The 26,638-nt window shown below is 36.5% G+C and overlaps 2 protein-coding genes across 3 annotated transcripts; one reads left to right on the forward strand and one right to left on the reverse strand.

The window, feature by feature from the left end:
* Window positions 1-187: 187 nt before the first annotated feature.
* On the reverse strand, window positions 188-6,741 carry LOC138307803 (uncharacterized). Its single transcript, XM_069248694.1, has 2 exons — window positions 6,590-6,741; window positions 188-3,652 (listed from the first exon to the last, which is right to left on the reverse strand). Exon 2 carries the CDS (start codon window positions 3,614-3,616, stop codon window positions 2,669-2,671), a length of 948 nt encoding a protein of 315 aa, XP_069104795.1. The 5' UTR covers window positions 3,617-3,652; window positions 6,590-6,741; the 3' UTR covers window positions 188-2,668.
* On the forward strand, window positions 6,712-26,094 carry LOC138307802 (uncharacterized). 2 transcript variants are annotated; one of them, XM_069248691.1, is made up of 4 exons: window positions 6,712-6,814; window positions 20,690-21,376; window positions 23,722-23,883; window positions 24,369-26,094. In XM_069248691.1, exons 2-4 carry the CDS (start codon window positions 20,748-20,750, stop codon window positions 24,529-24,531), a joined length of 954 nt encoding a protein of 317 aa, XP_069104792.1. In that variant the 5' UTR covers window positions 6,712-6,814; window positions 20,690-20,747; the 3' UTR covers window positions 24,532-26,094. The 2 variants fall into 2 exon arrangements, with proteins under 2 accessions (XP_069104792.1, XP_069104794.1); XM_069248693.1 differs by lacking the exon at window positions 6,712-6,814 and adding an exon at window positions 10,261-10,411.
* Window positions 26,095-26,638: the final 544 nt, after the last annotated feature.

Genomic DNA, 26,638 nt, shown 5'->3' on the forward strand with positions numbered 1-26,638 from the left:
AACAAGAGTGTCCAATGGAATGAAGTGAACGATTAGAAACATATTTATAGTTATTACAAACACACAAAGGTGTACGACAAGGTGACGACAGTGTTCCTTTATTTTTAAAGTCGAAATCCGAAACGCCTAGTTTTTTTTATATCAATTATCGAACACTTCAAATTCAATAAAACAATAACAAAACATCTTTTTAAAAAGTTTTATATTTTTTATTGATTCAACTACACATTAGTATACAAATTTTCCATTTTGAAACACAAATATTTTGTTTCGGTCATGTAAGTAAACCAGTACTTGTAAATAGACCGCTACATTTCTAAATTGGGTGGATTTTTTACCGCCAATTTTTACTAATTGATTTCAGAAAACTTAAATATGACAGCTGCTAGACCACAGCGTCGAAATCGTGGGTTACTGCATTGTATTCCAGAAAATATAATTTATTCAATAATGTCACTACAAAAATAACTACCAATTAAATATCAGAAAAGAAAATCTCTAATTATAATGTCAATTCTTGTTCCACTCTTGACAATTCTAATTTTAATATTGAGCAATTCAATAACTGATGAACAAACAACAATGAAAGAAATACAATATTCTACAATATCACAGTTTTAGAAAGATTAAAAAATGTCAAACAAATATACAAAAACACAACAAGTTACAATGTGAAATACTTTAGTATAACTCGGATACATTAATGGGGAATTGCACTTTTGACTAAATGAAAAACAGATATACACGCTATGGTTCCGAATATACAAATGCACTACATATAACCAACTAATACAGATGTCCTCACATTTAACCTTACATCAATGTTTTCTAAGTTAATTTCTACAAAATTTGATTGTGCACTAATCTTAAAATTGTATATATTGCCAGCAATAATAACACATGACCTATAGATATCCTGCGCTATTGATATTTTTGAAAACATATGGTTGAATAACATCAACAATATCTCAACGCTGGTCGTCCACACGTAAACCACAGGCGTCTGCTTCTGGTCTGATAAAAATATAATAACCTACCCCTACTATATAGTAGGGGTAGGACATTGTATTTTTCCAAAACCAGATGCAGACGGCTGTGCGTAAAGTGGCTACAATCGTGATATTTTGGAGTAATTTCCGGCAATCTTTGGAAATATATAAAAATTTCTCCGATGTTATCCGATTGAAGGGGCTAATCACTTATATCTCGCAATCTCCCGATCGGTATCTCGATTTGAGGTCGAGATTGCGAGGTCACTAATCTGCAATGTGGCACTGCCCGGCCATCATTGTAAACACCATATACTAAAATTGAGTATGAAATACTATGCATCTATTTTTACTACGTAAATTAAATGAATAAAAATATGTAAAACGGGCTAAGTGACAAGATTGCTCCTTGACCAACGGAAGGTCTATTAATAGAAATATTTAACTTCAAAGATGTATAATCTTCATGAGTGAAATATTCAACTAAAGCTTAACAGGTCATTGCAAGCATTAATATCAATTATATAAAAACACACATCCAAAAGTTAATATAAAAGATTTTAAAGATGAAAAACTTTTAAGAAAATATACCCTATTAGTACTTGTAAATGCTGCACGTAACATCGAAAACTCGGAAAAACACACGCCAGTTTAGACTCTTAGAAGAGAAAATGATCAACAACCGGACAACATTAACAAACATTGCAGGACATATTGCTTCTGTGAATGGAGGTACAGGAAAAAGGGGTGGGGAAGAGGTCGGGAGGGGGTAGGCAAGACGGGTATGAAGGAAGGTCGGGAGGGGTAGGGAGCATTGGTATAAAGAAAGGTCGGGAGGGTACTGTAGGCAATAATTCTAATAAGCTAAAACTACAAATGGCGACAGTCAACAAATAATTAAGTTATCAAACCCACAAAGCACTATGTCGTAATTGGCAAAGCTCAACCGGTTTAGTTATCACAAGAAAAGAGGAACCACTCCCTGCTTGAAAACCTATCTAAAGAAATAGTTAAATATCCGATTCTAAAGAATACGCTTCTCTCGAAAATTTACAAGAATGTAGACTGCATTAGCAAATGGACAGTTCATTCGTCATTATATCAGGTAATAGAATACAGTAGGTTGGAAATTGATGGAACATTTCCCCCACAGACCCCTTAAACTGCCATAATTCACTCCTCAAATAACAAAGTAATTGTCCATTGTCTTCACGTCTCACAGTTAGATATTTTAGATATGGTATGTACACTATAGTTAACGGAATTAGATACGGTATGTTCACTATAGTTAACGGAATTAGAGACGCTTTTTGGGTTTCACTAACTTGACAAATGATGCTAACATCCCTCGATAAAATCGAGATACAAGGAATATTTAAAAAGCATTGCATGCACAGCAAGTGTAAACACACACAAAACAACTTTAAATTGTATATAAGCAAAGCAGATTCTATTTAGATCGTTTCTGGTGCAAGAAACGATCTGCATTGATAACGTGTGACTTTGGAACAGAAATGGACTTCTCCTTGAAAGAACTTGACCCATTTGATTGACGTTAAAGTTCACGTAGACAACAACGAATGTTCCACATAGACAGCACCATCTCAAACGTAACTGCATCTCCACAACGTTTGACACTACAACAAAGAGAACCGGGGCGACAATGACTTAGATCAGATCTAACGCGCAGCCGTCATTGCAATGGTCCTACTACCTTGTTCAGCGAATATAGACGCCATTTGTCCGCGGTGGGCTTTCATATTTCTTTTCGCTGAGGACGAGCCTGCTCTGGGTATCGGACGAGGGTCGGACGGCAGTTTGTTTATGTCATGCATCAGTCGTGACATGCGCCCTCCCTTTGCCATACTAGCGTTGTCTTCACCGTCGCCCTTAACTTTCGGCACTGGTTTAGCCGACAAGGGCATTTTGCCGTATTGAGTGAACATATCGTTCATGCGCCCACCTTTTGCCATGTCCGCTGTAGCTTGTGCTTCCTGTTTCACACGAGGTTCCGGTCGCCCGCTGATAGGTCCCACGGCATATTTTGTCATTATCTTGTTCATTGACCTCCCTTCTTTTTCCGCAGTATTACGAGCTTCTTCCTTCACGCGAGGGGCAGGTCTCGCAGACTGTGGTATTTGACGTGGATCATGCATCAGTTTGTTCATGTTGCCACCCTTGTGTGGCTCAGCAGCCCTTTCCGCTTCCGGTTTAACACGCGGGGCAGCGCGTGCAGATCTTGGCAGATTGCCATAATTTGTAAATAGTGAAGCGGTACCACTTCCAGAATGAGCATTAGCGATTTCCCTTGCCTCCGGTTTCACGCGCTCGACACGTGACGAAACAGGTGGTGGTCCGCCTTGGCCCCCTAAAAGACTGGACACCATTCCGTTTCTCCCCAGCTGGTAGTTATCCATTGCTTCACCTGTCTGACATCTTGGCTCGCGTTTGGGTTCGTGTATGACTTTCGGCTCTCCAGACCCGAAAAGTTCAAGAGAACCGCGTGCTTTAGAAGCGAACTCTTCAGCTTCCGGTCTAACTCGCGCAGCTGGTCGTGGTGACGTATATCCGGGATCATAACCTGGATACGCTGTGACCTCTTTCTGTTTAGTGTCGAAGAGGCGCATGATGGACAGGGATACAGAATGAGATACGGCTAATGTCTGAAACAGTAAAACGGTTAAAATTAGTATTACGTACTTTTATAAATCGATCATTAATGACGCCCTTTATTTTTGCTGAGGACAAAGTTTCAAATAAACGCGGGAACGTTATCGGGTTGATCAACTTCGTGAGCTATTCTTCCTAATGAGTAGTTCTAGTACCTAATCAGTACGATACTCCCTTGAAACTGAATCGTACTGAATATCCTAATTAGCTAACAAAGTCATCAACTGATAATGCTGAATAGCAGGAGCGTACGCTTTCCTAATTTGTACGTCTATGTAAGTAGACTTCGGGGCTCTTATATAGTTGAAGATGCATGCATATCTACTTGAAATCGTCAGTATAACAGATAGAGATAACGGCTTTTTGTCCTAGTAGAAGATTTTCAGACAAATTCATACACGTATATTTTGGACCGGATTTGTACACAGAATAATGGCAAGCGTTCACAAACCCTGGCCTGAAACTTTGCCTTTTGGTAATGGGGTTATGGTAAAGCTCTATGGTATTTAAAGTGAATAGTCGGGCAAAGAAAACCAGTCTAAATGCGTTCATTGGCCTTCCAAAAGTTCTCACTTATTAATACGACGGTCAAGTTATGCTTAGTTTCCCAGTTCTGACCATTAAAGTAAAGAAAAGTTGAAAGCATTGAAAACGAGGCTGCGTGGAAATGTAACCACGGACATAGTAAGCCGGGAGGACGTTTTAGAATTCCTAAACTTTAAATTAATTTCTTCGTACGCAGACAGATTTTGGCGAGAGATTTTATTTTTCTATTTTATAAGAAATTATACTGGATACATTCACACCATTTTTACCGACTTTAGCCATCCTTGCCCGACTGTTCACTTTAAGGAATTTATTTTTATTTTGTTGAGGTTATGAGGGTATAATGAAAATGAAGCACGTGTAAGTTATGTAACTCCGGCGAAGCCGGGTTACATGTAAAATTTACACGTGCTCCATTATGATTATTTATATACCTTCATAACCTCAACAAAATAAACATATATTCGTTATATTTACAGTTTTTCACGTAAATGAATATTATTTATTCTCGTAACAGTTGCATAATTTTCATTTATTTTTTACTCTTCCGTTATCGTCAACGAATTGGATTGAACAGCTGATTGTAATCGAGTCATTCATATGTTCCCACCAAAAGTGGGGTCTTGACCCCACGTTGCTACACCAGCGACTATTCCAGTAACAATAGAATCGCCGCACGTGTTGTACTATCATTATGCACTGATAATGATAATACTAAAAAGCATGGTTATTGAGTCCATGTCAGTACAGACTGTAAATAGATCACTGTAATCAATATAATCACTCTATAGATATACGGATATAGAGTCAGACGCCTGCCGAAATACGACAGGAGATGGGGAGCTGAACCTTAATGATTGCTGTATAGACACCCCCCCTCCCGAAGCAAAGGATGTTAATTGAATATGAGACACAAAATACGTTAGTTGCTCCTTTATATGAAGTCCATATTATGACAATAATTATAATTTTTGACGAACATCTTGTGTTAATGTTGCATTATTGATCCATCCCCTCCCGTTATCATTGATAAATTGGATGTGGACAGGAGATAACATATACATGTAGCATGTGTAAAACGTCATCAATATTTAAAAGTGGTATCAATTTCTTTAGTTTGTTACATTATTTAATACCTCAAGGGCGAGTAAGATTTCGTGTCTGAGAAAGTACACCCACTATCAGATGACACCTGGCGACTGTAGATCCTGAGGACTAGTGGTATAATGCCCAACAGGGCTTACATGTAGCTATGGAAAACTTAATGTTACAGTAGTCGTGCTCATGGACGTAAGAATCCGTTCCAGTTTACATATCTGTGTATATCATATTTTAAATAAATCACCTTTAATATATCATGTTGTAGACTGTAGAGGTATATATATGATTCTACATGTTTTTTTTTATCTAAACCCCTAGAACGTTTGAAAAGGTTATAGGATCTATGGGAACTTTAAGGCTCGGTCGAAATATATATGTAGCTAATACTTTTTTCATGTGGGTGGGTATACAAATTAGCCATGGACAAGGCAATTATCATCGTCGTGGGTTACGATATCGGTGTCGTTGTTATAGCCACGCAGTGTCCCAGGGTTTGATATTACGATAGTGATAGTAACCCCTGGAGTAGAGGATGAGAAATGAGTTACAGTTTATGACGATTTTTATCTAATACTTATCACATTTGTTTCAGTATCATTTCCATGCATTTTAATATCTTCATCAAAACTATCTGTGTACATGTATATATTTTTTGGTTTACTTAACAATATATATATCAAATACATGTAACCCTAATATGGCCTGGTTTTAATTTGCTTTCTTTAACGTCTGTTTAACATGACACAAAATTGTAACAGTCTAAAACATTTAAATGTGTTATACATGTACATATATGTAATTCATTTAGTACAATAGATATTGTATTGTCTTTTTAATATATACATTGTAGTGTAGATACCAGATTGACAGTTGTAACAATCCGGTCTTTTAAATGTGTAACATGCGAATGAAGTTACACCATGCTATATTAAATGACAAACGAGATACTAATCAAGATTCAACTATCTGAGAACCGCTAGGCCTACAGTACTGTTAGGCTAAACCGTCTTCATAATCAATGGTATTGTAACATTTACACATTAAGTGAATGGCAGACCGATCCATTCAAATCAGATATAGTTAATGTGCTTTAGCAAGGATTTATGGTCATAATATTAACTTTGAATGTGGTAAAAAATTGTATTTTGTGCAATAAACTTAAGATATGTCTATAACAAATTGCCCCCTTCTTGGGCCCCTAACGGTAATGACACAACGAAAGCACCGTTAATCCCATATAAAGCATATGTCTATGCATTTCTAACAAGAACAATTGAACTTACTGTGTAGAATACTACTAACTGCAACTTATTGGTGCAGTTGTATTGTCCAAGGGGCTTCAAATCATCCTAAATTATCGAAAATACCGTTATCTTCTCGCACCTGTAACCACGGTAAACAAGTTATGTGACTTCCGGTTCTGCCTCAGTTTGGAATGTACTTCCGTTTGCCGCCGGTGTTGGATGTTTTGAAACTCACCTGTTCGATTTTCGAGTGTCCTAACTGCGGTAAGTCATTTTCAAGCTTTAAAATATGTATCAGTCATATCCAAACAAAGAACATTATCAATAGGGATACTTGTAATATTTTGTTTATTGAGGAAGCGACCGATCTCCCCGTTTCAGTCGAATTTCCCTCCCTGTCCGAGGTGTATAAACATGATTCACGGAGGCTCTCGACGGGGTAATTACGTCATCGTAGACGTCTGAAATGTGTTATTGTCTGACACCAGACAATGGCTTTGTCATTGATGGTGACCTGCTGTCACTTGACCGTTTATACTTATATTTTATTGTGTTTCGGGGCTGGTGGGCTATTCTGGTTAATAGTTAAAATGTTGTTACTTGATATCTATGCAGACCACCGTGTTGTTAACGTAACAGTCCAACATGTACGTATTGTACGTCAAACACGGATCAACTAAAATTAAGGCCTAGGGTGGCACGAACTATTCATATCCGTATTTAGTGGTCAAGCATTTGATTAAAATTTTAATTCACCATTTGAAGAGCTAGTCAAAATTTTACTTGTATAAACGCAGTTCTTATGTCATTTGTTAGTACTTTGACATGGACCAAAACTTAATGTGCAGAAACATACATTTTCATTTACGTAGTGAGATTTGTTTGTTTAATTTCGACATATGGATGTCTGGTTTAGGGGTCTACCAGATATCCATGTGTCAATATATATATATGTGTGTGTTTACGAAGAGAGTACATATATAATGTACCTCATACTACGATATATAATATACGTACATTATTTTGAAGTATTTGGATCCCGAGAGTAGTTTCTTTGATCATACGTGTACGTATAGCATGAAGTTAAGAATTAAACTTCAGACAAGACCTTTCCCATTGGATGTCACATATATTGTAGTATCGTTTAAATCAAACGGTTACGGAGACATCCTCGACATCCCACGTAGTTACTACGAACTTGCACTATTTGGAGTATTCAGGTCCCAGGATGACCTGAGACATGTACTTGTATCTATAATCTTATCTTTGATGGTGTGACTAACTTTCAATGTCGGCCTGATAATTTCCCTGAGATTTGCCAGCTCTACATTTAGATTTTAATTAGCCGTATCTAGTTATCTCTGACTGACCAGCTATATTAATGACAGTGCCGAGTGATACTTCCTCGTCTTTATCGGACCTCACATCTGTAGTCTATTTACCTATAGGGAGGATTAGAGCGAAAATGTTCATAGCACCCAGTGATATTTCATCACTGTGGCAGCTGGTGTTGCGATCGTAGATTGAATTAGTAAAATCTGGCTATAAAGTTAACATAATAGTCAGAATTATACTCTTCTTATGACTGTTTATACCTGTTCACACTTAATGATAGAAAGATGTTTCATGATCACTGACAACCACTTATCAGAAAGTACATAAAATAGCACTCTTGTTAGACAAGTAAATCAAATGAGCATTCGGGTTGAAATGATCACTCAGTGAGTAAAAAGTAAAACGAACTTTTTTCAATGGCTGGAGGACACATGTATGTGTACTAGTTATGTCAGTGTTTCGATAAAAATAATGTGTAAATGTAGTAAAAATCAGGAAACTTACAAAAAGGTATTTTCAAGTTTTGAAGTTTGGGATAGTTAAATCAGCTGATTGATCAGAGAATAACTTATTTAAAATCATACCTGACCAACGAGAACGATTGCTCCAAACTTCGGTAGGTATATTTTGTATGTAGGCATATTTTACATAAGAACTCATTTGGCCGACCTCGATACCGTGATCATTGACATGACGTTTTGAAGTTTCGGCACAAGGAGATTTGGTTGTACGTGTATGTCATAATGGCAACTTTTCTGTCCATAGAACGAATATTCGTACCCGGACTACTATTATACCTTTCAAAGACGACACTATTCGGTATTATCGTTTTAGAAGCCTTTATACATGTAACTACAATATTGCAACCATGAGCCTGTCTATGACGTTCTTTTTGTTTTACGATACACCATTAGCATTAACATGTTATGTAGTATGGTAGAATTGAACAGACTGTCTTGAAAGTGATTTTTGCTGATGTAACAATATATTGTTGCTTCTTTGATTCAGTTTTCGTATATAAAATTATTTTTGGACGGCCACCCACTCTGAAAAACTCGTTAGAAGAGACGCGATGTACTTTTATAAGTTACAACAACTGGATGTAATTGGTTGTACTAATACAAGTCTGTCAGAGATTATAGTGAGTCTGAATACATCATCAATTGATGATGCTCTTTTTTAACATCCATCGTGACGTCTAAGCGTATATGTTTATAAGCGTACATTTCAATGTGCCCTTTGTTAAACCTAAATTCCGGTGTATATAATTATATTATAATTTCTAAATCATAATTTAGATGTAACCCATTTGCATGGTGATGTCCGTACCGGTATGACAAATACTAAATTAGATACATATTGTGAATTAAAGCCAGCGAAGGTATGCATCTTAATTAGACGATTGAAATTCACACAGAATTGTTCTCAGTGTAGAGACATAATATACCCTTCAATTGGAGGCAAATAACTACATTATGTTAGAAATATCCTCAACATTATTTATGTGTAACTAAGGACCTAATTAATTTTGATTGATTATGTGCGGAATGCCGGAAATGATTAATTTATATGCATGGTGTCGGAACTGGTGTACGATCACAGGCCATTCACAGGTAAGACTTATTATCAGTCGATACCTATCACTACAGATGTGATTTATTGTTACTAGAACTGTACATGTCCCGTCCTCCCTTGTTGGAGAAAGGATTTAACATATCTAGAAGCCGCAATGTCCGACACAACCAGGCAAACTTTCGTCCATTGCAAATTAAGTGAGAAATCGTCTTTCAAACCACAGGGGCATGCAACGTTGATTTTGGGAAGATCCACGTTTTGTAGTAAAAGAGCTTACAGAAAAAAAACGCGGCTGACATGAGATTATTATCTATATTTCTTCACACTTCGATTGAAATTTATGGTCCATATCCATGTGATTTAATTCATGTACACGGGATGACGAAAGAGTAAAACAATAGTTAGTTAGATGTCGCTAGTTTCCGACAGAGGTATCGGAATTGGACGAAGTTTACCGATTGTTATCATTGCTGATGGTTGGCGATAATACGGTTCGGTGATCGCCTGTCTCTTTGTTAACGTTTCATGTATCTGACAAATGTCCCGATAATGGTTCCGTAACAGCACAACAAGATATTGATGTCGTCCTAGTATTGGAAGTAAATAACCTCACACACAGGAACTTCCCCATTCAACAAGATAAATCCACAATTATGATACAGCGAAAAGAAAATATGAAACAGCAGTTATAGGACGAATTAAGTGCAAAATACAATGTTTTGTTCTCCAACATAATTTGTTTGTAAACATTTACGGCCGGTTTTATTACCTGACCCGTTTCCATGCCTGATAGAACACACTGTAGCACTCCTGTGTAAGGTAAACCTTATATACCTATATATATATATATACAGCCCTACCTATGTGTGGTGCAGACCTCTCAGGAATTCTAGTGTGTGACGGACGCGTTCTGTAAGTCTAATGAGGATATACGTATTCTATATCTTATAGGTAAGTTATTAATTACTTTTATACACGTGTATTTCTAATTAAGTTTCACTTTCCAAAATACATTCAGATGCATGATATGGCTCTTAGCAGGTTTAGGTTTCGTAGTTATAGACGTACAATGTACATGTATTATATTCACTAAAACTTTCCCGGTGTTGAAGTTCTACGTGCTGTCGACATGACACCCATAATCAGCTGTTAGGTCATTCTAATCTGGGTATACCAATGTCAATATTCTCTCTCTATATAGTTAAGTCTTTGACTTGACCAGTTTGGCTATGGTGTACAGAACTGGACTCTATAATATATACATGTTTAAGAGGTGTGTAATCGTAATATGATGGTGTAAATGACAAAGCATTTATCACGTACTTGTTTAACCCGAGTTTCCTCTGACCCTAATACTAAACTTGGACACTCTTAAGTCTTACAATAGACGTTAGCGTCTGATTGGTCATTGAAGTCTGGCGCTGCACACTCCTTATCATGTCTCATTTCTTTTTCTTTCATTTGATAATCATCATCTCGACACCCTTACAGATAATGGTACACGAACATATACAAGAGATAGGCAGACAAGCACGTGTGTGAATTGCTTTGGTCCTGACATACTTCAGCATGTCTGGCGCAATGCCCAAGTGTGGTGCTAAGGCCAGAGGAAAACCGGACAAGACTATAATGCAATGTTTATACTTATGATGTCACGTGACCAAATGCACGTGTTACTATAACAATGGACACGTTAATTGGTATTCCTCCCGTCAAAATGCACGATAAATACACTATGAAGGTGCGATAATGAGGAGGATGGGGGGTGTTTGAGGGTCAGAATGGCTAGACTTTTATCGTGGTTGATCTCTTACAGGTGGTAACCGTGGTATACATCGAAAGATATTATCGAATAACCAAGTACTCTACCCATTTTCTTTTCTTCCTAATTTACTTTCTCTTTCCTAACATCATTCTTGACACCGCCTCACTTTTGGCCTCGAGTTTAGGGAATGTGTTCCTTGACCGATACACCCCCTTGATAGCTTCAAGCTCCTGTTTGACGCTCAGCATAAAAGGAGAAGAACGACTGGTTTATCCGTTGTCAGTTACAATATATATCCAGTCTTGATTCAGGCATCCAAACAGTATACACGAAATATTTTGCATGCAGGGGGGGCTGCCCTAAACGATAGCTGTTACTGGATATTTCATATAGTATAAGGATCACCCACTCCCATCCTCTGATCCGATCACGAAATGACAAATCTTACCGTCAAGTTTTCTGCACCAGTCTACTTTTAGCCTATTATATATTATAGAATCTTTGAGTAATTACTTTACTGGCCTACATATGTTGCTCCAATTACTCAACTGTTCATTGTTCTAAGGTATTTCCTCGGGGACATACACTTTAAAATTCACTTATTTGCAATTCAAATGTATGATATAATTTATTCAAAATTTATGTAATTTCATTCTTGAAATATCAAAACTCGAGGTACGAAAGCATTGTTTGTAACGCTGATCTTGTACATGTCATGTTCATTCTCGACCATCAGACACTGCTAAACCATCGCTTTTGGTACTGTCGGACAGAAACATCTGACATATCAGAATGGAACACATGTTTTGCCTACGGTAATCTATATCCACATGTCCATGCAGGTAAAGTCGTAAACAATCGTATTGTCAAATTTCACCATCTGTTGTTGACAATTTTACAGTCTATTTCCCGTTTTGGCTTATTGTCATACAACATCCACCATATCACTTTGTGGGATAACATAGTTCTGTTACTGTACAACGGTACGGTTAGAGAAGATTCCTGGAACGATGTAAGGATCCATGTGGATTCGGATTGGACTGGTATCCCTGTGGTATGATGAATATGAGATTCCGGACAAAATGATTAGCATGGTCCGGATCCCAAGTAATCCTCTGATGGCTCTGCTGTAAATACCGATGGTATCTCCACCATGTCTATGTCTACAGCTAGATCATCAGAAATTTTGGACTAGGACTTCGGTCCCAAGATGGGTTTCGTGTGTCATAAACAACTTACCCAACTGTAGATCCTGCTGATCACACAGCGACATTGCGATTGTTTATCAATACGTTATACACGTGTAAATGCATGTACTTTAGCGTGACACGTGCACGTTAGTAATAATACTTATTAGCTAGACAGCAGACGATCGTGAGTAATCTATACATGTTTATTTTGACGGGGTGTCACCATGTGACGAAACTATGCCGTAAATGAGATAACCACACCCATCCTTCTGTCAGATCTTATTGGACTTATATGATGATGACACCCTTACCAGCCCCTAGTCTCCACCTTATACGTGTATCTCCCTCCCTCCTCCCGATTCCTACACCCTCAATAATGACTCTTGACACCATACCACATTTCTGTTTTCATATTGCGTAACATGCTTAAAAGATACACAATACTATCGGATCCCTAACATAGCTAAAGTTACATACATCCATGCCATGAACATACTTAGAATATATTCTGTTTAATTCTATCCAAGTCAAACATCTGTATGGCGTTTGCATTCATAGAATGTCGGTTATTCATTGGTATTCCTCGCTCCAGTGAATACGAAAAGTGCAGATAAATGCAGCTATGTATCTCCACTATCTATAGATAACTAAAATAAAAATGATATTCATCTTTATTCAACTGTGATGCTATAACCACCGTTCATTTTCAATTCAAACGTATTCAATCGTGAATATGTATCATCCTTATTGGCAAAGTTCGTGTATTGGTATGATGTTTATAAATGCCTGCATCATTTTGAGTAGTCAAATGACATCGTATAAATGATATACCCGAGTGTAATTATAATCTAGTTATGGGTTCAAACCAGCGTATACATTCGACACTTACGTAATCTTATGACCATAACTTAATCTCAATTTGACATGTGATTTTGATATGATTTTGATTCTCATGAAATTTCCTCTTGACTACAAATATAAGGAAGGTGTTGTCTAATAAGGCAACACCCAGACGCAATATTGTAATGCGGATGACTAATTTGTCCGATAATATCAGGAAACTAGGATATAGTATTTTACGATAATTTATTGCGATGATAATGGATACGTTTTATTTTGTACACAAAGCTGGAGTATCATCATTCTCCTGTAGATCAGGTAAACAAACTCCCGTCCGAACACTGTACAGAACGTGCCTAAAATGATTGAAATTAGAATCACAGCATTGTGGTTTTTCTAACTCCCTTTAGGCCAGAATGTGTCATAGCATCGTCATCGGTTTAGAAAACAGTGAATATACTACACTAAATAGCCCTAAACCACACGTATATACTTCCTGTGTAAACTTTATATTTTATAGATATACAGGTATCGCATATGAGCACGAGACTTTGAAAATGTTAGCAGGTGATGTAAACATTTTATGTGCTCCAGGCGTTGTGTGTTTTACCGTTGATAAGCTGTGTCTCGTAATAACGTGACAGTCTACTGTGTACATTGCTACAGACTGTGTCATTCCATCTTGTCTGAGTATATGTACTAGACCCTGTCCGACCTGCTCCGCAGATTAATTCTGTCTGGTCGTGGGACTGAAACGATGGATAACAATTTAACAAGGTCCTTGTCGTTATCGACGGAAATAATCATTTCCTGTTTGTTTTACTTGGGTGTTTTTGTCTTTTAAACTCCAATAATGTAACAAAAACTACCAAAAATCATTAAATTGTGGTTACTGGTTGTATACAGAAGAAACACAAAGCAACTTAACTGAACGTATTATAATTTAAAGCGTTCCTGTAGGCGTTGCGCAAGGTGCTCTACTCTCGCCTTTCTTTTTACGAATTATTGTACTATTGATCAAAGACAGGGCGATCCCCTTTTCTATATCAGTTTAATAGGGAATATATTTACTACACGGATAATAAGCTAGATTATCTCCGTTTCTTTAACAAAATTCATCTGAATCTAAGACAATATCGATAATGACGATAAAAATACATGTAATTAGCGAATCTTTTATACAGATAGACTCAGGCGATCTATATTTTGACTATACGTATGGTTGAAAACGAGTATCAAAATCCAAATACCATATACACCGGTATACGATACTCGGTATATTAATACTTAAAATTAATTCATCGCACGCGATATCTTATAAAGTCGCCTTTCCTGTATAACAAAGCTGTATATCATGTATAAAATGGTTTGCTTTATAACCATTCAAACATCAGCATTTATCCTCGTCATTAGACGTAATATGAGTACATCTATACAGACAAGATTTGAAAACGATCTATGACCGAGAAAGTCGACTAAACAAACTCTCAATGCTAGATTTATACACTAAAGGAACTTACTGGGTTTCCAAACTAAATCATATCATCTACAGTTAATGGCGCTATGCGGGATTTCCTTTTGTATGTTATTTATTTTTCATTGAAGACAACAGGATTTATAAAATCTTTAACTGGTATTTTATACACAGTAGTATACGAATTCAATCACACATGTTTTCCATTTTCTTTTTCGCAATTAAACTCGTGCGTTGCCCAGAATCACAGTTTCGACCCAGAGGTGGCATTTTCACTAAAATAAATAGTTCTTCCGTACACAGGATTTTGATTCTATGGTTATACAAACACCTCTATACATACAAAGTACTGTCGGCTCTTATATAGTGCTATCCGTATAATTATAGAATCAAAAGCCTGTGAACTTTGAAGTGTGTCGAAAGGTTATCTATAAACTCCAAGTGGAGACAGGAAAAATACAGCATGTATCGATTAAAACTGACATATATAAATTAATCATTTTCTGATTCAGAAATAACCACCAAAACTTTTTTTTTAAATTCTGAATGATTAAAGTGTCTGTATTTAGATGATGATACATATATAATTGTATGTCTAATATCTAGGTGTAGATATGCATGTATGATATGTTATATATTCGAGTTATGCTTTAGCTATTGTTCTTGCCATTCATATAGACTTCTATAGATAAGGACACAGGGAAATGTTACGGGTTCCTATACCACAGTCTATGAAAATATAAACATGCACTATATTGGCATCTATTTGAATCGTGGGTTCAGAATGTGTGCCAAGTCCCTGTGTATATGATAATAACGATGTTGTTACAGGGCTCGTTACCGAGGACACGCCATGATAGACTGGGGGTGTTCCCTGTGTGTGTAGATAAATCACTGGTCATTTACATGGACATATGACTGTATTTGTGTCTATATTTACATACAGTACATCAATGTATATATGTACAGGTCTTATTTATGTACGGCCCTGTCACAGTAATGGTCAGCAGTCGTTCATGACGATCAGAAAACATGGTATCCCAGTACGAGCACCATTTATTCCCACTTTGATTAAAATTCTTGTGTACATCGAGAGCATTTGTTGGTAGGTGGGAGATATCATTAAATTGTTATCTGAACATAACGAAAAACTAACCTATATTAATAGCGTATCACTATATTGGGATGTGGAATTCACTCACTCTTTTACTGCATGCACGTCCAGCTGAGAAAACAAACACAGCACCGGTCAGTTTAATGCATGTGGTCATATATCAGGGGCCATATCCGATCCTTACGGTATTTAGGTCTTATCGGTACAATCTGTAAAAAAGCTCTACATAACGTCTGGTGCGTGAAGAGTAAACTACGTGTATATGTGGCGTAGATATTTGATAGGAAGTTTCGTATAGACATCTGAAGCTGATATTTACATTTAATTCATTTGTTTTACTCACTGATGGGAGAAATAACCTGTTTCTGATGTATAGAGTAAAACTATCTCCAGATTTAATGCTGAAATGAAAGTCCCACACGTCATTGTATATATAACAGCAATATACGAGCTTTTAGTCAATATATAGTTGTTCTTATATCGCCAAATGCAGCGAAGAAGACTAAATAACAAAACAAAAAATCCCCCATGTCAAGCGAGGTCGCGGCGCCATCATCAAGTGGTTAAAGGGTTCTGGCATTCTAGAACATAAACGAGTAGGGAACGAGATGTTAGTTAACGTCCTATAAGCATCCGAGGAACAGTTGAATTGCCATATTGTGGTCGGATGTTTTGTCCAAGAACTCCGTTTACCACCACCAAAACCATACTCCTATTCCGACTTTGCATATAACAGAGTTATTATCTCCATTGCGGGTAGATATAGATTTTTATGTCATTACTTTATGAGCAAAAAAATCGTCGCTTTCTCCTAAAAGATGACGTTACATGAACTACAGAATGAGCCTATCTATAGGACGTCAAGGAAAATAAACCTGATATGTCACCTGGATATGTTATGTACTTAAGTCAGAGTTCATCACTATAGGGTCCGTCTACTCACTTTTTAATTGCATTGACATTTAAAGTGTGTAAGTTTTGCGTTGAAATATGGTATAAATCACACCGTTAAGGCTATAAATGGACTCCCGAAACTCATTACAGCTGATGTATAGCTGTAACACATCAGTCATTGATCTCATTATATTATAATCATCTAAAAACAAACCGGACTGTGTTTATCCGACTAGCATGATTCTCGTAGTGTGATTATTAAGGCACCAAGTACATGCAGTACATCGTATTATTTTAATAGTTTCACAAAACATATGTGGCTTGATGACTGTCCTTAAGACAATACCAGTTTGTGCGAGATCGGACACCCTCCATCAAATTTCGCTTCCATCTCTCCCAAGATGTCGAGATCGACGTCCCGGTCAGTCAAGAGTATTCAGTACGATTCTTGGAGAGTATCGTTCCCCGATGCTCCATGGAAGTAGCAAATCCCAAAGTGGTTACAAAGGTTTTGTTCGTTTAACTTTCTTCTAAATTCCGTTTAGTTCTCAACATATAAAGCGTGTATTATCATCAACGTAAACGATCAGTGTTAGTAAAACGAGGGAAGTAAAAGTTACCGATACTGATTGAAATTTCTGTAGAAATAGGTCAGGTATAAATGAATGTTTCCCCGGCCACGCCTTCCTCACCGTAGTAAAAGTATCCGTTGAGTAGAAAGTTTGGGTGAGTCAATGTAGGCGTGAGGGGGAACCTCCAAGGAAACAGGGTATCACTTATCAATGTACATTACTACAGGTCTATCCTGTATACTTCAAAGGCTGACCGACAAAATATCGTTAACGTGTTGTAAATTGAATTCCTAGACCGCGTGTACAAAGAATCTGGCTTAGGAATTGAGATTTTTATGGTAGTATGTTCGTTAATTTAGATATAGGTCGCTTTTGGAGCAATATGTGAATACTATAACCATTTTCTCTTCGTCGACACATTATTCTTTCTTTCACCAAGGTACAAACTATATTGTAGACAAATCACTTTATAGGTGTCGTGTTGTGTTTAGATATAATCCATTTTTCCAGTTTAATATGTTTAAAAAAATCATGTTGGTGCTGATCAAAAAGTTTCCAAGCAAATGTACATTATTAATTCATACCACTCAAAATATTTTACATTGCAATATAGCATAATTCTCGTAGAATGCAATTTGTTTAAAAATACGTCACCAAACATTAGAACAATTGTATTTAGATGCGAACAGGATGTTATTGGGTTTCGCATACGGCTGGGGTTCTTTTTCTTTAACACATTTAAAACCTGCAAAATTCCTCGTCTCCACTGGAATAACATCGACCAACTACCATTGTTATTGACTTAAGCGATCCCCTACTTCTATACAAATAATCGTGGTGTTGGGTTCCTGTTAAAACTAGATGCTATCATCTGTCTCCTATTAGTTCTCGTCTGTCGACCTTGCCAGGAACAATTTAAATAGCGGTTGATTTTCTATGTCTTTGTGTACGGAAGGCTATATGTACAAATGTGTAAGTGTCTGATCTGCTAAAGGTCAAATGGGCATGGTGGTCCTGTTAAAGGTCAAGACTCTCCCAAGTCCGAGTTTTCTGACGATCTCGCTATAGAAGTCAGAAGATCTTTGGATTAATACTCTCTATGCACAGGGACTTGGAAATCAGTTACTTGTGGTCTATTTGGATTTACCAAAGATAAATTTACAGTATGATTGATAAATAGTTCCTAGGTCTATGAGTAAGATGATGATACTGTTGACAGGGTTAGCCGACTTTCTCTAGATCTCTTGTACAGGATCTTTGTCCTCGCTTGCAGTATCTTTAGGACCTCCTAATGGAACGAACTACAATCTGAAAATCATGGATATATTAGAAAATGTATGGATATTTTGTCGTAGGGCCTCGTAATAGCTATACATAACAACACATTAAACTAAAAATACACTTTAATTTACTTATTTCTTTGCCAACAGGTCGAGAGAAAAAAACTTATCAGATTTTGTATGGCGAGAATTACTTTAAAATATTTTAAGCTTCATTTATCCCTGTTTATTTCACTTTCAGAAGATAATATCAGTTTATGGATATTTGGAATTAGTTCTGAATTTTACTATCATTAATTCTGATACAATAATGCGCTGTAATTCCCTCAGGAGGCGTTTTTACTTGCGTTAAATATTTTCACTTACGTTAAATGCTAAGTGACTGATGCTATATTTAGTTACTCTCGGTTGATGAAATTCGTGATATATAGTTACAAAGCTTCGCTAGTTTAATGCAGGTAATGGCTAATTAAAACTACGGCACGGTACGTATATACATGTATATAGGACAGAGAGTTTGTTGAGACTCTTACTTAAGTGACCATTACCCTTGGTCGGACTAAAGTGGTGTGGCGATTCCTCATTGTCCGAACGATGTTCAGAATAGCGTTTTAAAGACTTGTGAAAATGTATCCGATTTTTATTGCGAGAGATTAAACCGTGGGAAAGTACCCGCCAGTCTCCCAACACCTGGGTCCTCCTTGCATTATATACCTGTACAGGTAAACATGACGTCATTAATGACTATAAACCTAGGTCCATTATTATCTACCGATGTACCCGACGCTATTTTACCACGGCATCCTACGAGTTCTGAACTGTGTGAAGTTCGTCTTAATCGGTTTGTATTCATACAAGTAATTTAGTCAGACGGACGAAGAGTGTGAACGCATGTGGAGTTTGGATAATTAGGCATGGCCAGTTATGTAACAAGTATCCCATTACCGGTACAGTTACTTAGGACATTATATACAAAGGAATTTGATAGCAGTCAGGAAAATGGATAATTAACTTCCCTATCGTTTGTTAATGTAAACAGACGGATGAGGAGGTCTTCTTGTTCTCGTATCGGTCACAATTTCAGTTCGACCTGGATCGTGTGCATGGATAGATTCGTAAAGAATTTGATTGCGTAGATGGACAGACTCAGTGGGTAAAATCGTTCACAGTGTCACATTCATTTTGTTCGTGTTATACTGATTCTGTAAGTCGAATGTTTAACAGTAATCCATTTTCCTCTGGACCAAACGCCTGATTCCAGGACCTTTTTGATTGATTGATAGGGCTTAACGTCCTTGTTCCGGATATAACAAAGGCTTGGACACTGGCTCCGGGACCTTGGAAATATCTTTATTTAAAGTTGTACCTTAGCCAATCAAAATGACGTAATTTTGAAAAGTCATTTGTGATTGGCAACTTCAGAATTCTTTGACGCACGATTATTTCAGAGGCCTTGGACAAGTTGACAGATACAGATATTACATGTATGTCGAAAACATTTATCTGTCAAAATCTGAAGTCTGATGTATTATATAGGAGTCTAAATACATTTTTGATAGACGAATGCTTTGTTTAGTTTTGTGATGGAATGAACCTTCAGGTATCAATATATAGCGTGTGCCTTGATGTTATAAACACTGTTATATAGGTATCATGATGTGACTAATAATTATAACTAGCTATATACCTTACAGATGGATTACCTGACGTTGTAGACGTAATGCATTGTGATGTAGTGTAATCTGCATGAATAATAGGTCAAGCAAACTATTTATGGCCATCACTGTATAATTTATAAATACATGTCTGAATTTTATACCTGCCGTTAAAAATGCAAAACCGCCATAAAAAACATGTATAGTGTCCTGAATAAATGCAAATGCTGGCAATAGCAAGTTGTTTTATTCTTGCAAAACATGTGATAGTGTTTTCGAACATCTGCTTTATATAGTGAATATTTTTATATAAATATATACAGTGTATTTTACACAGATGTGACAGTCATATACATATAGTACGAAATTCTTAAAGTCATACTTTCAATTCCATTTTTATCTATTGAAACGACACGACTTTTATTTCTTTATTTTGTACTTACAGGTTACAACCAATGACCAACGGACCAATATTTCAAAGTAACTAAGCAAATCACATCACCATGACGACAATAGATGGGGAATACTTCCCTAGCGGCACACCTAAGCCCCACCCCCGGGTCAGGCCCGAGGCTGAGGAATATGCCAACAGGAACCGTGGGGGTATGGACAAGTGGTTTGATTATTCACAGAATTCTAATTACGAATCTCCACGACCCATGGAACGGTTACGCTCCGACGATGCGCGACGGAACGCAACGACCAATAAAGGTTGTATGGGAGAACTTCTTGGAGGATACGCTGACCCTCCCATGGAACGGAAGGTCCACCCCCGGGGCGTCACCGGGGATGCTGCGGATATTGCACAGAATAATAAAGGTGGAGCAATGAGGAATTTAATTGAAAACTATGGTAACATGAGTGTGGAAGCACAACCAGTTCCAAAGGTCAAAGGTGAATATGCGGAGGAATATGCCGAGCGAAATCACAATGGTAAAATGGAGACATTAATTAATCATTATGGTACATTAACACCCGACCAAGCACCTGCCCCTAAAGTTTCGTACGGTGGGGAGGAGGTAGCGGAGAAGTACAAGGGAGCTGGGATGGGGCCCCTCCTTAGACAGGAAGACGAGCATTACTACCAGGAGCCAAAAGTCAGCAAACTCCACCAGGCGTCGGAAGGTCCGGGGTAAGGCACTTTTTTGTACCCTTGGTAGATAGTTCCACCATAAGGAAATGCTTAAAACGACACCATTTAGGATACCACTAAAGTCGAATATGACATTAGGTCCATTAATGATTTCATTTAAAGAACTAGTAGTTTCAAGATCCAAAAACGGCGTCCTATATAGGTACTGGCTCTTGCTCTCCTAAAAGGTCACATACATGAGCCTACCAAATCGGATCACCGCGGAGAAACTTCCAGCAATCCTCGGAAATATAACACCGGAAATAACTCCGAGATGTCGCGATTTACCATTTCCAACCTCTTACAAAGCAATCACAACAGGGTGCCTTAAACGTCACTTCCGGTAACCCTTTCGTCTAATCATTCTCTGGTTTTTTCCACTTAAATTTCTGTAAAATTCTTGTGTGATGATTTGAACAATTCTAATTATTTTTCTAATTACATGTTTTAATAGAAACTCTCCGATTTAATTAAAACGTCAGTATAACTTATCCCGTCGTCTCACGCATGTAATATTGTACATAATTCACACAGCACCTTCATCGCCAATGCCTTATTTTTGCAATTTACAAAAAGACTATCTGCAGTTATCAAATGGCTTTCAAAACGTAAAAGTAGAAAAAAATAAGATAATGCACGTGTTTCATATCAGAAAATAAGTATATATTTAGACCTATCAATAACTATCTAATCTTGGTCTCTGATTTGCGTTGGAATTTTAACAGATCGCAATTCTAGCAAACTTGAGCAATGTAAAAGTGTAGTTCACTGAAAAATACTTGGAATATGCATGAAATTAAGGCTTCTTATAACAAGCGTTAAGTTCAGGTGTTAACATTAATTTTGATAAATGTTGATACAAGTACTGAAGTGACGTTTTTTTACCTCCTGCTGTTGATGCACCAAGAAGCAAAATTTCAAATATTCTTTACACTTTCTTCTGTTCTCCCTCTCAATTAAGTGAGAATGGTTACAAGCTGTAAAATGGCGAGTCGATCATTGGACCTACATGTATTTATAGGGAACACCTTACATCAGTTATCACCTTAGTTACGGACAATGTAGACCTAAACATCAATATCCTAAACGATTTTATAAATTCCGCGGACATCGTCTGTCTACAGGTTGTCAGCCGTAATGTCAGCAAGATTAATGACGTTTTACGACTTGGACTGAATCTGAAGATTAATTTGTTATTTCCTGTAAAACAAGTCTGATGAATTCATTTGTGAGTTTTATGATTTTAATGGCTTGTATATATATCTCCGCGCGTTATTCCTCCTCTTCTGATACAGTATCTAATAGTGCATTTGATGGCAAAGTTTTCTATGATATTGTAATATAGTTATACCATTTGAATTAATTTAGCGGAATTCAACCACCAACACCAGTTGATAATGTTTGCAAGTCGCTATTGGGGATGCTTTGCATTTCGCGTTTTTTGTAGCTGCATATGGTATACCTTTGATGCATATATAGTTTAGTCCAGTTAGTTTACTAATTAGCCCCGCTCAGCATATTTTGAGAGGCTCAGCGTAAACATGGTGTACGTATTACTTACGGCCGGAGTCTTACTTATCCTGGGTTACGTACACAAGTAGATCGTATAACCGTTATACAAGTGATTAGCGTCGATAGATTGGAAGTCGACCAGAAAGTTATACACTGATATAGGTACAGTTTGTATAGAGTAGGTAATACCGGTTGTTGTGTAGTGTAATTAATGGTTATATACGATCTACTGTGTAATTGAAAGTAGTCGATTGATTAAAATTACAAGGCCGTATCACGATAATATCTATACTTAGTGCACTTATCATTGAACATTTGAATATTCAGCAAGAAATGAAAACTTTTCTGTAGTTTACGATCAACAGGTGCAGTATGTGATGAATTGGTTAATCGCATGATAGACATCTCACTAAAAGGGCAAGAAATATAACAAAGAGACGTTTTTTCCTTCTTTGGTGTATGTCAAAGGTTAATTTGTAGGTCACTGAAAGGTTAATATGTATGTAACGAAATGTCCAAAGTCAGTTTGTATATAGGCCACAGTGACTTAATTTTAGTCATGGTGAATCCGGAATGTCGAAGATGTTCCAATGGGAAGCATAAAACATAGAGCTCAGATAAAAATAATGTGGAGAAAGAAGCTTTGGAACAAAACACAAATTTGTCTATCTAAACTGCCTTCCAACTCCCATCTCCTCGAAAAAGAGATATGCCGATTTAGAGCTGGTATCTTTGTACGACATGCTACCTTTTCTTTGAAATATGGCATGCAGACCCGGGCCCAAATAAAATGGACAGGTAAATTAAGAACCATCTTGACTTTTCTTTGCCAGGTGGGACGAGAACCCTCCAGCGTACCGTATGAGACCGGAAGCTGAAGGGATAGCAGAGAAAAACACGGAGACAAATAGTGACAAATTGATGCGAGGAGAGGTTCTTCCTCCGACCGTGAGGACACCCAAACTTCCACTCCACATGCAGGAGTCAGAATCTCCGTAAGTTAAAATTTTCGAAGTTGATGGAAGTTCACACTATCACAAGGAGATACACGTGAATAATCATGACTTCGTAAGACGCATAGCTAACAAGGCTGTGGTACTAACAGACTATAGAACAGTTGGAAAGTAAAGGTCTTGTTTTATACATGGCTTGGTAAACATTGGCGTTTTATAGAAGGCATGTCAAAGCATTGAATTACGCTAAAAAATTCGGTTTATTATGAATAACTTTTGGTAAGGTAATAGTACGTTCGTGTAGTTATACGCTAGAATAAGTTGCAATTGTCCAAGGTCGTCTTAAATTCTTCAAATAGGCGACATGTCTAAACAACGTTTGATGGAACCCCAGTTGTCTTTATTTGCACAAGTACCCAAATCCGTCATCTTTCATTTATGTGTTTGGCCACCAAAAAAAAACATTGGTACATACAATATGCAATGAAACCCATGTCATGTGTTAATAAGCTATTGTCTATTTGTAGACGACCTGTGACGTCACCACTGAGAACGAGACCGGAAGGACTGAACAACTTCCAGCGGAATCAGAACGGCTCAGAGATGGCTGCGATCATGAGAGGAGAAAATACGAATTCTTCGGTACCCAAGAAAATGAATAGGAATCTGGTTCGATCGGAGCTTTGGTGAAGCATTTCTAGTCATGTGAGCACTACTGAACTTTGAGCAAGGACAGAATTATCTGTCCTTAGTTTTATGGTTCACACTAGGTGTCGTAACGTTATAACCATAACTACGCAGCGACATCTAGCGGCAATTGGAAACATTTGATCATTTCAGTAAAGGAAATATTTATCTTTACAAAATTTTCAAAGATATCCGATTGATATTTGCAACTACTTATAAGTAAAATGGACACGAAAACACGTCTGAAGTAGTGCTGTTTGGTAGGTGTTATCACAGGGACCTGTCACGAAAATATTTAACCAACAGTATACATACATATATTATAGTATCTATTTTTTATATATGTATACTGTTAGTTAAAAGAAATCGTGCCAGGTCCCTGTGGGTGTTATGGTTCTTTTATATGTTGAGTTTTTGTGTGAATTTGATTAATTAATACTGTATGAGCACAAAAATTATATTTGTTTCAAAATAGGAAGATGAGATCTATTTTCATGATTAAGTTTTAAAGTGTCATCAAAAATATTTTCTATGCAACAACATTCTGTCCAGATAGTTTGACATTAATTGTCATATTTTTATACCTTTTTTTTCAAATGCAATTTTACAATTTATATTTGGTTTAAACTACATCAACATTTTGCTCAGATATTGTTTTCTTGAAAGGGAAATATAATGTGTTTTAATCTGCCTTATATCTATGAAATGCAGATCTAACGATGTACATGTACTAGTATATCATTTTATTCTTTGTTAATTTTATGAATACATATCATTATCAAGGTACATCATTGTACTTTATCAGACTTATTACCAAGGACACATGTCTGCTTTGTAATATTTATGCATTGTGCTTCATGTTTTTATACTAATACATGTCCATATATGTGTTAAGTTCAGAAATCACTAGAAGTTAGTGGATGTATGAGTTTTATGTACATGTACCTGTAAAATGAAAGAAAAATACCATGCATATGTCTTTGTTTAATCACATTTACATTTTACAGTTTAAATCAACCCATTCTTGTCTCCATAGTGAATCAATCATTTTAAAAACAGAATTGAAATTAAAATTTTGATTATTAATGAAAGATATATGAAGATATATCAATTGGAAACATAAAATCGAAAATAATGAATCCTTATGAGAGAACATTTTATGTACATATATGCCAGGCATGGCCACAGGGACTTGGCATTTTCTTTTTGGTTTCTACTTATAACTATGAGGAATATTTTAATTCAAATCAAACAGAAGATGACAAGCCTCTGTGATTGAAGTAACTGCCTTTAAGCCATTAAATATGTTAGATAATTATGTGTTCATATTAATTACTCAATACTCTGTAAAATATTGTTTTGTTAGTTTTTGTTATGTTTTTTTTTAATCTTGTCAAATATTTTTTGAAATTCGTGTTTAGTGATATGACCATATTATAGGCTAGCTTCATAAAAAAGAATATTTTAGGTTATTTAACTCTTTTATCTTTTATAGTCTGTTTCATGAAAGATTTGTTCGAGTTCCTGCTGTGATAATTTTAAAGACATAAACAGAAACGACACATTTTATGATATATTAGCATGAAATTTTCATAAATAACACAACATATTTTATACACATCAATTTTTTTCAATTTTTAACATTATTTTCTGGGGTATATGATCTGAATTGTTCGATGATTTACATATCATTTTACATATGCTTGTGAACATGTGCCCAACGATATAACAGACATATTTGTCAGTCAATACTGGTTGTTATTAATTATCACTATGAATTAGTGTTTTACTTGTTGACCAATTAAACCCAATAGTTATTTAGATTCTTTATTTCCCTGTGTTACAAGACAGTGAGGATTAGCACACCAGCTTGTCAGGGTTTCCTGTTCAGAATCTTTAACATTATTGTAACAAATCCCTGTGATGTTAGATGTATTTGGAATTTTAACCGGCTATAACACAGGGGCTAGTAACATATTTCTACATATGGTATCACAAAATAAATAAGAAAATTAGTGAGAACATCTAATGTCATTTTCTATTCAAAAGTGACTATTTTTATCAACAGTTACACATATCTTGCTAACTTTGGACACAAAATGTGCAGCAC

This window comes from Argopecten irradians, chromosome 14 (assembly GCF_041381155.1).
Source record: "Argopecten irradians isolate NY chromosome 14, Ai_NY, whole genome shotgun sequence".
In the NCBI taxonomy this organism is placed as follows: domain Eukaryota; kingdom Metazoa; phylum Mollusca; class Bivalvia; order Pectinida; family Pectinidae; genus Argopecten; species Argopecten irradians.

Coding starts and splice junctions, on each gene's coding strand:
- LOC138307803 (XM_069248694.1), bottom strand. CDS start 3,616: ATGCGCCTCTTCGACACTAAACAGAAAGAGGTCACAGCGTATCCAGGT.
- LOC138307802 (XM_069248691.1), top strand. CDS start 20,748: ATGACGACAATAGATGGGGAATACTTCCCTAGCGGCACACCTAAGCCC. Junction 21,377..23,721: donor CAGGCGTCGGAAGGTCCGGG/GTAAGGCACTTT, acceptor TTTCTTTGCCAG/GTGGGACGAGAACCCTCCAG. Junction 23,884..24,368: donor ATGCAGGAGTCAGAATCTCC/GTAAGTTAAAAT, acceptor GTCTATTTGTAG/ACGACCTGTGACGTCACCAC.